The sequence below is a fragment of the Penaeus monodon genome, chromosome 8, assembly GCF_015228065.2.
Source record: "Penaeus monodon isolate SGIC_2016 chromosome 8, NSTDA_Pmon_1, whole genome shotgun sequence".
In the NCBI taxonomy this organism is placed as follows: domain Eukaryota; kingdom Metazoa; phylum Arthropoda; class Malacostraca; order Decapoda; family Penaeidae; genus Penaeus; species Penaeus monodon.
This window is the reverse complement of record NC_051393.1, coordinates 50,834,350-50,851,821: the sequence shown is the minus strand read 5'-3', so window position 1 is coordinate 50,851,821 and position 17,472 is coordinate 50,834,350. Positions and strand designations below refer to the sequence as shown.

The following is a 17,472-nucleotide window of genomic DNA, read 5'->3' as shown; positions in this document are numbered from 1 at the left end:
AATTACGGGCGGAGGAGGGAAGAGGGAAGGGGGGGTAGGGGGGGGTCGCCACAGGAGAGACAGGACGCCACAGCAGGAAGTGTGTGTCACGTGACCATCCTGTGGCGTCCCCTGCAACTTCCGCTCGGATCATGTTCGGCCGATGATGCTGCGAGAGGGCCTGCCTCCCTCTCCTCTCATTCTCTCTCTCTTTTCTCTCTCTCTCTCTCTCTCTCTCTCTCTCTCTCTCTCTCTCTCTCTCTCTCTCTCTCTTCTCTCTCTCTCTCTCTCTCTCTCTCCCTTCCTCCCTCCCTCCCTCTCCTTCTCCCTCTCTCTCTCCTTTCATTAAAATCCAATCTTTTCATCCTTCAACAACGAAAATTCCGACCGCCCGCCGCCCACCGCCGCCCACCTGCGTACGCGAGAGACCAAGAAAAAGGAGACCTCGATGACGACGAGGATAATTATCCGGCTGAGTTAATTATCCTTCAATTTCCTAATCCATGGTCGTCTTGCTTCACCCTCTCCCCTACCCCCCTCCTTCATCCCCCCCCTACCCTAACCCCCCCCACCTTCTCTCAACACTAAGGGTGCCACCAACGCCATATACTCCCCCCCCCCCCACACACACCTAATACTACTGCCAGCTTTCCCCTACCCTTCCCCTTACCCCCCACCCGACCTTGCCTGCACTCCTCCCCCTCCCCCCCTAACCGAACGGCCCAAACTGGACTATTCACCCCCCCCCCCCCCGAGTTACCGCCCTCACAATAAAAGTCTCTGGGAACTTGGCCGGCCTCCCTCGTCTCTGATTTCCTTCTTTCCCGGTCTTTGGGCCTCCGCGTCTTCTCTTCACCCTTTTATTTCGCCCTCCTTCCTTCTCCTCTTTCTCCGCCTCCCCCTTCTCCTCCTCCTCCTCTCTTTCTCTCTCCGCCTCTCCCTCCTCCTCCTACTCCTACTTCCTCCGATTCTTCCTACTCCTACTCTTTCTCGGATTCTCCCCCTTCCTCCCTTTTCGGAGCAAGGAGGAGAGGGCACGAAAAGGGCATCCGAGCCGCGGGCCGCAGACGCGAATCGCTCAGCTGAGATGAGGATGCTCTCGCTCGCAAGATGGCCGGTGATTCCCTCAGCCTCGCGTGACGGCAGCGGTATGAACAGGGGACGGTGGGAAGGGGGGGGCGGTGGGAGGGGGAGGGAGGGAACGGGAGGAAAGGGGAAGGGAGGGAAGGGGAGAGGAGGGAATGATTGGAACGGGAGGGAGGGATGGGGAGAGGAAGACTGAAGGGGAAGATGGGAGAAGGGAGGGAGGGAAGGGAAAAAAAGAAGAAAGAGAAGTTGACGGGGGAGGAAGGAAAAGATGAGGGAGGAAAGGGAAGAGGACAGAAGAGAAGATTAAGGGGGACGGGAAGAGAAGAAAAGATGAGGAGGGGAAGGGAAGGAAGGAAGGGAAGGGGACAGAAGAGAAGATTAAGGGGGACGGGAAGAGAAGAAAAGATGAGGAGGGGAAGGGAAGGGAAGGAAGGGAAGGGGGAAGGGAAAATGACGACGACCTTAGAGTGGAGGAGAAGAAAGCAGGGGGAGAGGGGCGTGGAGGGGGGACTTCTCAACTCCCGTACATAAAGCAGAAATGCCACAACAAGAGCAGCAGCAGACAGATACCTGGGCCAGGATCTCCTCCGAAAAATAATAACAACCCAGCAGGAACGCCACCCCGGAAACACAACATCGCCAGACAAACATCACGGACCACACACACACACACGCAACTCGATTACGACCTTCCTTCTTTCCTTCCCTTTTTCCTTCCCCCAACGAATCGATGGGCCGCCGATGTGATTGCGTCACCGCCCCGAATGACCCTCGCGAGGCCCTTCCCCTGCCCCTCCCCCTCCTCTCCCCCTCCAAGCGCTGGCCTCGGACCGAAACGTAACGAGAACCGAGGGCGTCACCGAGCGGGGGGTCGGGTGACGACGCTCGACAGGGAAACCCGTGGTCAGCGCTCAACACCTCGCCGTCACCGCCCCTCAGCCTCGTCCTCCCCTTTCTCCTCCTCCTCCTCCTCCTTCCCCTTCCTTTACCTCTCCATCTACTCGTTCCCTTTCCCACCATCACTATCATCATCATCACCATAATCATCATCATCCTTCTTCTCCTTCTCGTCCTTGTTCTTGTTCTTCTTCTCCTGTTTCGGGACACTAACGTTTATCCAAACCAGCATGAACCTGCTTGTTGTTACCGCCTATCTGGTGTCCTTCAATCGTTACAATCAACACAAGACAACTTCTTCATAAGAAACCAAATTTAGGTGAAGAAGGGATAAAAGAAATGAGAGAAGGGAAGGAGAAAAATGATGAACAGAGAGAGAGGAGGAGAAAAGGGGGAAGGGAGAGGGAGGAGAGCGGGGCGAAGTAGACTCAGCCCGTGGTATAAATTACTCCATTTCAAGAGTTGCGGAGAACCTTTCTCTCGGCCACTCTCGCCTCGCAACTTGGGGGAAGGAAGGAAGACATAAAACACTTGCTTAAATCTCTCCCTCTCTCCTTCCCTGCCCCCCCCCCCTCTCTCTCTCTCTCTCTCTCTCTCTCTCTCTCTCTCTCTCTCTCTCTCTCTCTTCTCTCTCTCTCTTTTAACATATAATAATGATCATGATAATGATAAAAATAATAACAATAAAAACAAAACAAGACCAATAATAATAGTCATAATAATAATTAAAATAGTAATAGTAATTGTCAACACATACGGATAATAACATGCGGCTTGAATAAAATACCCATAGAATTTCCTTAATTGCACTGAAGACCGCAAATGTTCAAGCTGTTAATGAACTCCTATAATTAACTGAATTAAAACCAGATTGTGTACACAGAGGGCCCGAGGGGGGAGGAGGAGGGAGGGGAGGGAGGAGACGGAGAGAGGGAAGGGAGCAAAGGGGAGGGAAAAGAGAAGAGAGGCAATGGAGGACAGAAATAAAGGAGATGGGAGGGGAGTAGAGAAGAGGGAAGGGGAGGGGAGTAGAGAAGAGGGAAGGGGAGGGGAAGAAATAAGGGCAAGGGGTGCTGGGTACGGGGAACGGGGAAAGGGGATTGAGTGAGGGGGGGAGGGAACAGAGAGGGAAGCGGAAGGCCATAGGGGGCATATGGCGACCAGACCGAAGGGAAAACCACATTCCTCGCACTTCACACTTGCTTCTTCCATATGTTTATTCGTAACACCTATTCCTACTTCCTACGGGCTGCTATCTACATTTATATCTATCATTATCATTATGATTATTATCATTATCAGAAAGAGAGAATGGAGAGAGAGAGAGAGAGGAGGAGAGAGAGAGAAGAGAGAGAGGAGAGAGAGAGAGAGAGAGAGGAGAGAGAGAGAGAGAGAGAGAGAGAGGGGGGGGGGGGAGGGAAGGAGGAAAGGAAGGGAGGGACAGAAAGAGGGAAAAACAAATTACACATCTCAATTAAAAACGTTTTCTGGGACACCCCCTTCGAGTGGAGAGCGGAGAGGGGAGAGGAGAAAAGAGGGAGGCAGGTAAGAGGAGAGGAGAAGAGATTAAGGAAGGGCGGAGGGGGAGAAAAGGGAAGAAGAGAGAAGGAATGAGAGGGGTGAGAAATGGATCTGAGAGGAAAAAAAGAGGAAGTGAGCAGATGAATGAGAAGGAGAGAAGAAGGAGAGGAGAGGAGAGAAAAGGGGAAAAAAAGAAAAGAAGAATAGATTGAAAGGGGAAGAAAGGGAGGAACAAGATAATCAAGAACCACACGAGAACCAAAGACAAACGCTCTTCCCCGTGTTTATATTTTCCTCCGAGCTGGTCACGCGAGGAAAACAAGAGCGACCCCCCCCCCCGCAAGAACCAGGAGCCCTGCCCGCCCACAACCACGACAACAGAGAAAACAAATAACACCTATTTGTAAACAGGTCCTTCTAACCCGAAGTACCCACTTCCCTAGCCAGCCAGATCCACAAAATCCATTCGTATAAATCCACTTCTGATGCGTGACCTCTCCACCTCCACTTCATATATAATATAAATACAAATATAAATATAAATATATATTATATACTTATACACATATATACACGTGTGTGTGTGTGTGTGTGTGTGTGTGTGTGTGTGTGTGTGTGTGTGTGTGTGTGTGTGTGTGTGTGTGTGTGTGTGTGTGTGTGTGTGTGTGTGTGTGTGTGTGTGTGTGTGTGTGTGTGTGTGTGTGTGTATGTGTGTGTACGGTGAGTGTATAACCATGCCTGTATGCATCTTCTCCACCTTCCCCAATCCACTTGACTCATCCACCTTCGCCCCCCCCCATTCCCGAGTGCGAGGCCTGCGACCACGGGCCACGACCTCCGTAAGCCGGCGCTGCCCGTCGCCGGCCGTCCGCTCGGCTCCGATTACCCGGCTTCTCGGCTTTACGGCTCACTTACAGCGATGCTCGCCGCGCTCCCTCACCTGCCTCTCGCTCCTCTTCGCCTTTTCTTTAATGATCTTTTTCGATCTCTTTCTTTGCTTGTCTCTAATTCATTATATGACGTGACGACAACAATAACAAAAATAATAACATTTACACCATCAAACATAACAACAAAAACTACGTCAGAACACAAAATAGAGAAACAAACAAAAACAAAACACTAATGAGATCCTATGCCTCCGCCTCCACCCCGCCCCCCCCCCTTCCCTTCCCCCTCGTCCCCCCCCCCGACCTCCTTCGGGCGCGATACGAACGGCTGCTCGGTGACGCGGCCGCAACAGCCAAGGCTCAGCCCGACGCCCACTCTTTAGAAAGCCTGACGGACAGCGCTGAGCCGGAACCCCGGTGGCTACAGAGAAACCTCGGCGCGGTGAGCAGGAATCCTTCGCGCACTCTCTTCCTTGCGCCCTTCATTAGCATTATCATCATCATTAATGTTAACATAACTATTGTTACTATCATCATCAATGTTGATATAATAGTTATAATAATTAATTACTAATATCATTTTATTGTCATTATCCTTACTATCATTATTATTATTATTATTGTTATAATCATAATCCTCATAATCATCAATACTATTATTTTGTTATTACCATCATTATCAGCATTCCTCCTCCTCCTCCTGCTTCGCGTTGCCATTCTCCTCTCCCCGTCCCCCCCCCCCTCCCTCCCACATAAACACAGGGATTTCGCCTCCGCCTTTCGCTTTGCAGGCCATAATTAGACCTCGTGAAAGACACACAAACACGCCCAGAGGCACTCTATTCAGGCCGGGCTTTGAACCCTTCTGGAGAGGTCAACGAGGGAGGCCGGCCCTCCTGACCTCGCTTGACCTGCTGTGACCTGAAGTGCCTTACCCCTTTCCTCAAACCATGGCAGAACCGCGTGGCACTGTCGTCCCTTGGCACCCTGACGACCCTGGCACGCCCAAGCGATTCAACGACAAGGCTCTCAGAAAAACGCCACTAGTCACGTCACTGCAAATCACACCCCATTTGCCAAATGACTGCAACCATGCAATGACACAACGACAAAATAACAGCATATAAACACACCCACATCCAACATGGGAGAGTCCGTAGCTGAATGAATGGAAGACAAATAAACAAAAACAAAGAACACGTGTTTTGAAACATAAACAGCAAGCGAGTTACGAGGCTTCATTCACATCCACCTCGCCCTCCTCTCCTGTCCCTCTCATTCTCCTTCTTTCTCTCTCTTACCCTTTCTCCCTCTTCCTCCCCTCCCTCCCTCTTTCTCTTTCCCTCATTCACTCTCTCTCCTTCTTTCTATTCCCCTCATTCACCCTCTCCCCCTTCACCACTCTCCCTATTCACTCTTCTTTCTCTCCCCCTTCCTCCCTCCCTCCTCCACGAATGCTTACCCATGATGTTGATTCGGGCAGACTCTCTCAGGAACGGAAGCTTCATTTGTGCGATGCGCTTAATCTTCCGCAGGCACTTGGTCAGTCTCATATATGCAAATTCACTTCTATGTCGCTCACCAACCCCTTTTCTCTCTCTCCTTGTCCTTCTTTCTCTCTTGGCGTACATTCACAAAAATTAAGGTATAGCACTATCAAATGTTCTCTTTTCTTTCAAATAACACTCAAGTTTTCAAAAAAAAGGGGGGGGGGAAGGGGAAAAAGGAAAAGGGGGAAGGGGAGGGGAAGTAGCGCGCCCGGTTTTTCTGAGGATTTCGGCAGCGGCGCGGGATGAGGTGTTTGCGGGACCGCGGCGCACGAGACACTGAGTCTGCGAGATGCGGGGACCTGCGACATGCGGACCGCTACCCGGAGGGGGGGGGGTGATTATCCATTCACTTCTGTCTGTCGCGCTCTCGCTCTTTCTTTCTTTCTTTTATTTTTCCATCATTACAATTCTCTCTCTCTCTCTCTCTCTCTCCTCTCTCTCTCTCTCTCTCTCTCTCTCTCTCTCTCTCTCTCTCTCTCTCTCTCTCTCTCTCTCTCTCTCTCTCTCTCTCTCTCTCTCTCTCTCTCTGTCCCTCGTTCTCGCGCCCCCGCACTGGGGTATAAACACAGGGTGACTAATGCCGCTAACACCACACGCGCATTCAACAGGAAGACGATCTCTGTCCGCCCCCTACGTGCAAAATTTCCCCTCGCTCGCGTCACAGCTTCCGATCGCGTGAAATACGGATGACGACACCGAGAGAGAGAGAGAGAGAGAGAGAGAGAGAGAGAGGAGAGAGAGAGAGGAGAGGAGAGAGAGAGAGAGAGAGAGAGAGAGAGAGAGGAGAGAGAGAGAGAGAGAGAGAGAGAGAAGAGAGAGAGAGAGAGAGAGAGAGAGAGAGAGAGAGAGAGAGAGAGAGAGAGAGAGAGAGAGAGGAGAGAGAGAGAGAGAGAGAGAGAGAGAGAGAGGAGAGAGAGAGAGAGAGAGAGAGAGAGAGAGAGAGGGCCAAATTTAACATTACGTAATCCAATCGGAAAGCTCGCACATTACTTTGACAGCTATAATTGTACATTTTAAAATCCTCCGACAGACTCTTTTCAACTTGGATTACTGACGTCTAAAAAAAAATACAATACAAAAAAAAAGAAAAGAAAAGAAAAGAAAAAAAAAAGGTCGGCATATTTCTAAGGGCATCACGCGTTTCGAAATTACCGACCAAGACCTTCAATTCTCACCCCATCACAAAAAAAAAAGAAAATAATAATAATAAAAATAAAGACAAACCTAGAAAATGTACCCCCTTCAGCCCCTCCCATCAAACCCCTTAACCCATTAAACGTTACCTGGCGGCCTCCCCCCCCTCCCTTAGGCCGGGCCCGCGTCGAGAATAAGGAACAAGACGTCTATTTGTAAGGGAAGTGTCACGGCCCACTTCCTCCGCCTTCGCCTCCGCCTCCGCCGCCTCCTGGTCACTAAACTTAGCTGGTTACGCTAGCACGATCTTCTCCAGGGCTCGCTAGTTTGTCTGTTTGTTTGCTTTCATGCTTTTTCTGTCTGTATTTCATCTTTCTCTTTTTCTCTTTCTGTTTCTTGCCTTTTCTCTGTCCTTCTTTTGCCTTTTCTCTCTTTGATTTTCTCACTCTTTCCACTCCGTCCGTCCGTCCATCGCGTCTGTCTCTGTCCATCCGTCCGTCTGTCCGTCGTGTCTGTCTCTGTCCATCCGTCCGTCTGTCCGTCGTCTGTCTGTCTGTCTCTATCCGTCCGTCCGTCCGTTGTGCTCGTCCGTTCTTCCCTCCCTCTGTACCGAACCGAAAGGCTTGTAAAACCCCGTAACTGCCATCTCCCCCTAATTTACGTTCGGAGAGAGCAAGGAAGATAAAAGCCTCGACGTAACGCAACAACATCATCTAAAAAAAAAAAAAAAGTAATAGGCCTACTTCCTATGCACAAAAAGAAAAAAAAAATCAAAGTGATCTACAGCGCTATTTACGCCTCTCTTCTCCTCCTTCCCCTCTTCCCCTCCCACCTTTTTTTTTCTCTCTCTCTCTCTCTTGGAGGTTCGGGAACTCAAAGGAAAATATCCTCAATGGAAGACAACTTTTTGCGAGGCGAGAAGGATGAGGGACGGTCTGAAGGGGGGGGGGGCAATGCTCAAAAGGCTTCGATGTGTTCTATCGTGCGAAGGAGGGGAAGAGAGAGGGAGGGAAGGAGAAAGAGGGAGGGAAGGAGAGAGAGAGGGAGAGAAGGAGAGGGAAGGTGAGAGAGGGAGGGAAGGAGAGGGAGAGAGGGAGGGAAGGAGAGAGAGAGAGAGGGAAGGAGAGCAAGAGGGAGAGGGAGAGGGAAAGAGAGAGAGAGAAAACATTTTCCCCCTCTCCTTTCCCTCAAGTCTTTCTCTCTCTTTCTCTCATTTCCATATACCATCTGACTTTGGTTTCAAGACTTCACATACTACAGCAAATCATTTTTCCTCCTAAATCTCAGAGATCCCAAACTAACCAACATGAACAACAACAACAACATGAACAACAACAACAACAACAACATTCAACCCATCCACAACCTCACCCCAACCTCCCTACCTCAAAAAGACCCTTTAAACCCACCCCAGATGGTCACAGATGGATCGAAAGCAAAGCAAAACCTCACTGGGGTTAGACAGACATAAAATTGTCAGTGAAAGTGAAAGAGTATCCACTAGCTCGGTGCTGAGAGGGGGAAATGTGGCAAGTGGGGGGGGGGGTGATGCTTAAAAGAATTTAGAGAGAGGGAGAAAGGGGAAGGAGATGCAGGAAACGGGAAACGGACACAAACACACACATCGAAAACACAAACCAAACCAAACACATAACAAACACCTATAAACAGACAAGTAAAAATACAAACACCACAACCAACCAAAAACAAAACAAAACAAAAAAAAAACAATACCAAGAGCCCAGCAAACAGCAATCGAACACCCCCCCTACCCCCCACCCACCCTGCTTCCGACCCGAGATCCGAAGACCAGCCTCCGCATCTCCCAAATCCCGCGGGAGTTCACAACCATCATTACCAGCGGCCGCAACAATGACCCAGGTTTGGCTTCCGATTCATTATGATCATCGTAATCAATGGCTCACTGTTGCGGCGACCCTAATGGGCCTTAATGGGGGCCTCCGATAATAAATAATTGTGAGCCGGGATGCGCCGCTCGGGATCAGATGCCATTGTCCACTTGCCTCGTCACTGCGGGCGCCGGCTGGCTCGCTGCTGTCCTTGCTGCTGCTGTTGTTGTGGTTGTGGTTGTGGTTGTGGTTGTTGTTGTTGTTGTTGGTGGTGGTGGTGGTGGTGGTGTGTAATTTGGTGTAGTTACTGGTGTTGCAGTTGCCATTGGTGTTGTCGTAATATGGTGTAGTTACTGGTGTTGTTGTTACCTTGAGACAGACATGACTTCAAACAAAGACATCACTTGTGGCTATTCCCGCTTCGCACTATCATGCGAAGGGGCGGTGGGCGGTGGGCGGTGGGCGGGTGGACGGCTGGGTGGGTGAGGTGACTGGCCTATTTCCTTCCTGGCCCAGACACGGTGGGAGACGAGGGGGAGGGGGGGGCATGGACAGGAGAGAGGGGAGAGAAGGGGAGGGATGGGTAGGACAAGGGCTGCGACTGCGACAAGGGGTGGGGGGATGGGTGGGGGGAGGAGGGGAGGCCTGGGCATGGGGTACGGGCAGGGGATGTTGGTATGCCGGCCATAATGCGGAACTTCCCGAGTGTTCCTTTCCCCCGCGTCACCGGGGCAGTCTTGGCAACACGGCGCCCACACCCACGCCCACGCTTGTATATTGCACCCATATCCTCCTCCTCCTCCCCTTCTCCTCTTCCTTCTTCTCCTCCTCCTTCTCAGTCTCCTCCTCCTCCTCCTTCTCCTCCTCCTTCTCCTCCTCCTTCTCCTCCTCCTCCTTCTCATCCTTCTTCTCCTCCTCCTCCTCCTTCTCACTCCTCCAACACACCATGCATTACTTAACACTTTACCTCATTACCTCTGCATGATCTTCACACTCATTCATTACTCAGAGGGAGGGAGGAGAACGGGTACAGGAGGAGGTGAAGTAAATGGGAGAGAGATGGTGGGTGAAAGAAAGAAGGGAAGGTGAAGGGAGTGAAGGGAAGAGGGGCAGAGCCAGGGAGAGGAGAACAGGGAGAGGGAGATTAGAAGGAAGGAGGGAGGGGCACCAATCTCACTGTTCGCGAGATGACTCAGCGGCCTCCCTCCCTCGCTGACTCCCTCCCCTCCTCCCTGACTCCCTCTTTCCCTCCCTCCCTCCTCCCTCCCACCTTCCTGCTTCCCTCCATTACCCACCTTCTAAATCGCCTCATATTATCCACAAACCACTATTAACGAAAAGTGAACACGTAACGAACATCTATCTCACGGCAGTACAAGCTCAACTTATTTGCAATCAGGAGGCAACCTACCCTAAGGAAAAGGGAGAGGAGAGGAGAGGAGAGGAGAGGAGAGGAAAGGAGAGAGGAGAGGAGAGGAGAGAGAGGGGAGAGGGGAGCGAGGAGAGGGGAGAGAGGAGAGTGGAGAGAAGACAGGAAAGAGAAAGAAGTAAAGGGGAAAGAGAGAAGAGATGTAAGAAAATAGAGAAGAGGAGAGAGGAGAGAGAGGAGAGAAACAAGGAGAAAGCAGAGAAAAGAGAGAGGAGAAGGGGGAATACAGGAAAGGGAGAGAGAGAGGGAGAGGGAGAGCGAAATGATGCAACAGGTGTGGGCATGAGGATGACTCACATACCCGACAGCACACCGGTTCCATGCCCTCCGCCCCCCCCCCCCTCCCCGAAATAAAAAATGTGACGTAATCACACGTAATCACAGAGCAACACTCATGCACAGATGGTTCCACTGTCGCCCTTTCATCAACAGCACATTTACCTTGATCAAAATAACAACGCCTTTTGCAATCTGTTCATCGAGAGACAAGGCGAGGATGAAACACTTTTGATACATAAAAAAAAACTAAATGAATTAAAACATATAAAAAATGCATGTCCAAACAACGCAAGAACAAAAACCAACCAACCAAACAAACAAGATACAAACATAAACCTAATAACAAACAAACGAACAAACAAAGGTGACACGGGGACATCCAGGTGAAAAGACGTGACAGGTGCCCTCGCCCCCCCCCCCTCAACTCACACCTCACCTGCGAAATCGACACCTCGAACACACACACGGGTTTGCGCGCGTGTTACGGTGTGAAAACAAAAATAGAAATAAAAATCTTGGCCGGTTTCGCTAATATTCACACAGTGTGTTCAAAACACCTGAATTTCCCACCCCAGATGGCGAAGGTGGGCGGGTGGGTTTTGAACTATCCTTTACTGATGGATAGAAAAGATAAAGAGAGGATAAAAGAATACACAATTAAAATATAAACACAATCCCAAATAATATCATTCGAACACTTTACATAAGCAAACCAACATATAACAAACAAACACACCTAACACCTTTACAACAAACAAACACGCACACAAACCAGCTGATAAAGAAAACACCCACTTACATCATCGAAAGAAAACATTCCTCGCACAACTGCTACTCAAAAAAACAACAAAATCAATTGCAGAAAACGACTTCCTTCTTCATCCACGACGAGACAAGACCACACTGCCCACCACGCCCTGAGTCTCGCCCCCCTCGCTCCCGCCATATCTACAGATAACGATAAGAACACTGCATGGGATTTTCACACTGTGCCAACGCTTATGCACCGGAATGGATAACAGGAGGAAAAGGGAGAGGGAGGGAGAAGGAGGGAAAAGGAGGAGAAAAGCAGGGAGGGAGGAGGCAGGATGGATGGAGGAAAAGGGAAAGGGAGAGGGAGAGGGAGAGGGAGAGACAGAGAGAGGGAGAGAGAGAGAGAGAGAGAGAGAGAGAGAGAGAGAGAGAGAGAGAGAGAGAGAGAGAGAGAGAGAGAGAGAGAGAGGAGAGAGAGAGAGAGAGAGGAGAGAGAGAGAGAGAGAGAGAGAGAGAGAGAGAGAGAGAGAGAGAGAGAGAGAGAGAGAGAGAGAGAGAGAGAGAGAGAGAGAGAGAGAGAGAGAGAGAGAGAAACAAAACAAAAACCACATAACGGAAAAAATCGCAAAATTACGCGACACAGCATCCATAATCCGGCAGTAATCCGCGGGTGTGAGATGTCGCTGCCCCGGTAATCTGCGAGTGTGAACCGATGACGCAACACTTTTAAGGTAGCACCGGTAGCGTTTTTCACCCCGCCTACCTTTTCTTTTCTACCCCCTCCCCCTTCCACCACCACCCTACCCCTTCCACCCTTTTCTTTGACCTTCCTCCCCCCCCCTCCCCTTTCTGCTCTCTATAACACCTACGTGATGTCCACGAGCGAGGGGGTGGGTGGGGAGTATAGGTTCGAAGGGGGGGGGGGGATGTCCGAAAACTGGTGTAGAGGAACGAAGGGGTAAGGGGAAAGAGGAAAAGGAAGGGGGGAGGATGTTACTCAAATCATTTTCGCCCCGTCATTGAAGGCGAGGCCGATGATAGGCCTATGCGGATACGATTAAGGAACAGCGACTCCGAAAATCAATAAAAACAAATATTATAAACAATGAAAAAAACACCTATGAAAATAAACGAAACAAATAAACCAAAAAATCAAAACAGTAAACAAAACACCTAAAATGGTACCGCAGAAAACTACACCGTGCAACAAATGGCAAAAACACGTCCGATTGCGTCATCATCACCGAAGACATCGTCATCACCGCCGAGCTTCCTCACCACACCTAATAATTCACACCAATCACGCAGGAAATGCTCAGGATGAGTAACACTCAACATTCCTTTTCGAATATTTACGTCGCTTTCTCCTTCCGCGTCAACGGAACTCCCCCTTAAGAGTAAAAATAAAACAAAAAAGAAAATAAAAATGTAAGAAACGACTTACTGTTTTACATTGCATAATTATATCTATTAAAGCGAGATTTAAAAAGGAAATAAAAAAAACGTTCGCCCAAATGAGGCAATCAGGAAGAGGGTGGGATGCGTTTGGGGAAACGTTTCAACGTTTGCTCTTCGGGATGAAAGTGGAATCACTTTGCAACTTGATGCAAGAGGCGGAGGGGAGGGGAAGGGAGGAGAAGAGAGGGGAGAGGAGAGGTGAAGAGAGAGGAGAGGAGATGAGAAGAGAGGGGAGGTGAGGAGAGTAGAAAGACAGACTATCAAGACAGACACACAGAAAGAGAGAGAAGAAACAATAATACATATCACAAACCACAGAATCACAAAAAGGGGGCGGGGTTCACGAGACACAGCTGTGAGGTCACACCCACCCACCTCCTCCTCCTCCTCCCCCTCCTCCACTTCCCCTTCCTCTCCCCTTTTCCCTACACCTAAGGCCGTGTGCTCTCCACTGCACCCGTCAAGCGCGCCAGTGACTTTTTGACGGCTTGACATTGTCCCCTCAGAGATAATATCAGTGACTTGCTTTTCCTCCCTCCTTCCTCCCCTTTCTCCCTCTCTTCCCCTCTACACCCCCTACTAGTTCGCCCATAACGATCGATTACTCTTCCCTCTCCTCCCCCCCCCCTCTCTCTCTCTCTCTCCCTCTTTATCCCCTCCTCCCTTCTTCTTTATTGTCCTCCTCCTTCCCCATTATCGACCCGAGCGATCGTGCGAACATCGCTGCGTCTCACTGTAAACAATTACCCCCCCTCTACCCCCACCCCACCCACTACACCTCCTCCCCCACCCAAACACTCTATATTTAGACCAATTCACGCAATGGTATATCGATACCAATACATCACAAAAACTATTTTCATTCTCCTTACTATCACCAACTCAACAATCATTAATAAATCGATCTCCCATAATTATATCCAATGAAGTACAAAATACAAAAGTACTATACTTGAACAACGCAAACACTGAAAACATGGATGTGTAACCGGATCGGAGTACATGTTTTTCTCTTTCTAAATCTTCTAATTTGCTCTGATAAACAAACATGGACAATCTAAACCTTGCTGACGTCACTTATCGCATATGATTAATGATATGTGTGCGCGCGATAAGGATTATCCACGGGGAAGGAGAGGGAGGGGAGGATGGGCGTGGGGTGGGGTGGAGGGAGGGATAAAATACCCTATTGACCTTCCTTCTTGTTGATTTTGCTTGGTCATTCCCACACTCGTAATAAACAGTGAGATGGTGATTATTCTCACAGTTCGAATGGTAACAAATGACACCGTAACGAATACGATATTAATGAAGGTAAAAAAAAAAATATGATATACTGGTAAATTTATGACGATAATGATAATTATAATAAAAATAATGATAAAGGAAAGTGATGGTCGTGGTGGTGATAGGATGGATATGAAGAGGAAGAGGAAGAGGAAGATTATGGTGATGATAATACCAACATAAAAATATCAATAATCAAAATAATAATAACACCTGGGCCGAAACCTAGGCCTACTACGTTCATCCTTTGGGGTTGGAAGACGCGACCCAAGGCAACCCTTTGCCTCCCTTTTCCTCGCTCACCACAACAATCGCAAACCTATGTAAAATGGATAATAAAACCTTTTCGATGCATAGGATAATGACTCGATGTTGTAAAGGTCGTTCCTCGGTTTTCATAACGAAATTATTTGCATCATAAAAGTGGTTTACCTCCCCCCCAACACCTCCCTCTCCCTATCTTGCTTACCTACATGGCGTCAACAGCATAGGCCTCCCTCCCCCCCCTCTCTCTTCTCTTCTCTTCTCTTCTCTTCTCTTCTCTTCTCTTCTCTTCTCTTCTCTTCTCTTTTCACTTCCCTTCAAACATAGGCCTATCTCCCCCTCCCACCCCCTGAATTCCAGCTGAAGCTATCGATTTCAACCCCAACGGCCTCCTTGTGCTTCAACAAGGGGAGGGAGTGTTAGCATTTCTCTGCAACGCGACCCGGAAAAGGGAGAAGGTTCGAGGGCGCCTTGTTTGCGCACTCGGGGGTCGTTGAAAACAACGCCTGTGGAATGAGGTGGTTGGGCCCAATTATTAGGCGTTGTTTTGGCTGTTTCGTTGTTTGGGCGGCGGTTTGGGGCTCCATCGCGGGTTCCTCTCGAGACACAAAGCGCCATGTCCTCGCCCTCTCGTTGGAACCGACGGCCGAAACACAAACGCTTTTGCAAAAATTCTCAATCGGAAATTTCGACCACCACTCAACGCACATTGAGAACCCTTCGTTCTCTCCTTCTCTCTCTTTTTTATTTATTCTCTCACTTTCTCTCTCTCCCTTTCTTCACTTTAAGTCTTGTGTACACAAACTCGAGAATGACCCTCAAAAAAGGAGCAGTTCGAGAGAATTCGCTCTCTTCCTCTCATGCTCACTCTCATACATAATCACTCACTCTCTCACTCTCTTAATCAGTCACTCACTCATTCACACACAAATTCCCCCCCCCTTTCTCCCCCTCCCCCCCTTCCCTCTCATCTCCCTCTCCCTCTCCCTCTCCTTCTGTCTGTCTCTTACACACACATACCATTTCTCACTACCCACGGAAATCGCTGCCTCCTGCATGCATTTCCAGCTTTTCACAACCGGGGAAGAATGCAACCCCAGAAAAAAACGACAAATCGACAAAAACTGCAAGAAAAAAAAAATACAGTTATACGGAAATTACGGAAAAAATTCCCTTTTTTTCTTGCCACTCCCGGACATGGGCTTGTAACATGGGTGAATTTACAGCAGGTCTAAGCGATGGGTCTGATGATAGAGGCTCGTAAAAGGCCCGCTGATGTTTATCGCCAGAATGCAGCTTTCATCTCCCTTTCTCTCCCTTTCATCACTTTCTCCTTTGCCTACTTTGTCTGTCTGTGAACCTTTCCGCAGATTCTCTCTCTCTCTCTCTCTCTCTCTCTCTCTCTCTCTCTCTCTCTCTCTCTCTCTCTCTCTCTCTCTCTCTCTCTCTCTCTCTCTTAAATCCTCTCACTCAAATACACACACACACACACACACACATAGACACACACACACACACACACACACACACACACACACACACACACACACACACACACACGTGCGCGCGCGCGCGCGTCTTTCGAAACAAGAGCAGCGCCATAAGGTCCAAAATCCCTTCCCTTGGCCACTCGAGGTGAGCCTTAGACGCTGGCATTGTGTGACGGCCAGGTGGGGCAGGCGGGGCACATACCCAAAGCTCAAGAGATTTGCACACCGCCTTATTGTGGGCCTCAGCCGCCGCTACGGGACACGAGGCCACGAGGGCGGCATGGGCTGGGTATAGCCTGGTGGTTGGTACAGACATCAAGGTGGGCATGGAGGCCGGGAAGGGGGGAGGATGAGAGGAGAGTGTGGATGCTTGATCCTGATCTACCTAAGAATATGCGATTGATAGAAGCCAAATGTGTAACTTATATGTAATATGTAAATGTGTAAAGTGTTTCTCTACCATAAAAAAACATACTATTCCACAATAACTGAACTACCATCTATATATTTATATATTTTTGAGAACAACTACCTTGTGCTGTAACTCATCCCCGACCTTACAGCACAGCCAAAATAAACACACCACCTCACATGTGACTGACCTACTGAACTTGACACACCCGAGTCCCCGTCGACGTCCCCGCGGCCAAGGACCAGGCCGAACGCGACGGAAATCTCCAAAGGGAGTCTCCACGGCACGTCACACTCGACGAGACCCCCACCGACTCCACCAACTCACTCCACCGAAGCCTCCTGCATCTCCTCCGACCCCACTAACTCACTCCACCGACGTCAACAACTCACCGCACCAGCGCCACCGACCTCACTCCACCAACTCCACCGCTTCCTTCCACAACCGGCAGCGAGCGAGATCACGAGACCCACTCCAACCCGAACTCCCACCGTCCCGACAGCATAAACACCCCAATTTTTTTTCTTCTTTTTTATACACACCAAATGGAGCATTACACCCGCGGCCCGTGAAAAAAAATGTCATAAAAAAGGGGAGAGCTTTGTTACCCCTGCGTTCGTCGTGCAGAGGAGCATTGTCTGACCCCTGAGAATCTCCCCCCCCGCCCCCCCCATCCCCCATCCCTCGCGCGCCGACCCTATCCGCTCACCACGAGGTCGCTAAGATCCCTTGTTGCTGAGTAGCGCCTCTTCTCCGCGCCTCCTCTCCACTCCTCCTACTCTCTCTTCATTCTCTCTTCATTCCCGCTTCTTGTTTTCATTTTTGTCTCCCTTGTACCTTTCTTCTTACTCCTTCTCCTTCTACTACTACTCCTCCTCTTCCATCCTCTTCTCCTTCTCCTCCTACCTCTCCTCCTTCCCCCTTCCTCCTTCCTTCCCCCTTCCTCCTTCCTTCCTCCTATTCCTGTTCTTCCTCCTCACAAGCCTCAAGTGCAGCCAAGGTGGCGCCTCGAAAACCTGCTTGATCGATAACGTAGCTCTTAAAACAGTCAAGGCAATAAAAAGGAGGAGAAAGGAAGGATGACTCACTTCGCACATGAACGACATGATTACAGCGAAGGGAGAGAGAGGGAGAAAAGGCAGAAGGAATGAGGGGGTAGGGAGGGGGAAAGAAGATGAGAGGTAGGGAGG

The 17,472-nt window shown here is 49.7% G+C and overlaps 1 protein-coding gene across 3 annotated transcripts in view; it reads right to left on the bottom strand.

Moving 5' to 3' along the window:
• The window catches only part of LOC119576415 (centaurin-gamma-1A-like), a 139,890-nt gene that overhangs the window by 7,453 nt on the left and 114,965 nt on the right, over positions 1-17,472 (bottom strand). The window contains exon 1 of one of the 3 annotated variants that reach the window (XM_037924111.1): positions 5,839-6,164. The exons of the other annotated variants lie outside the window; for them this stretch is intronic. Within the exon in view, the coding sequence (XP_037780039.1) occupies positions 5,839-6,007 (169 nt within the window). The 5' untranslated portion in view covers positions 6,008-6,164. Of the gene's footprint in view, positions 1-5,838; positions 6,165-17,472 lie in introns of those variants that run through there. 3 annotated transcript variants of the gene reach the window in all.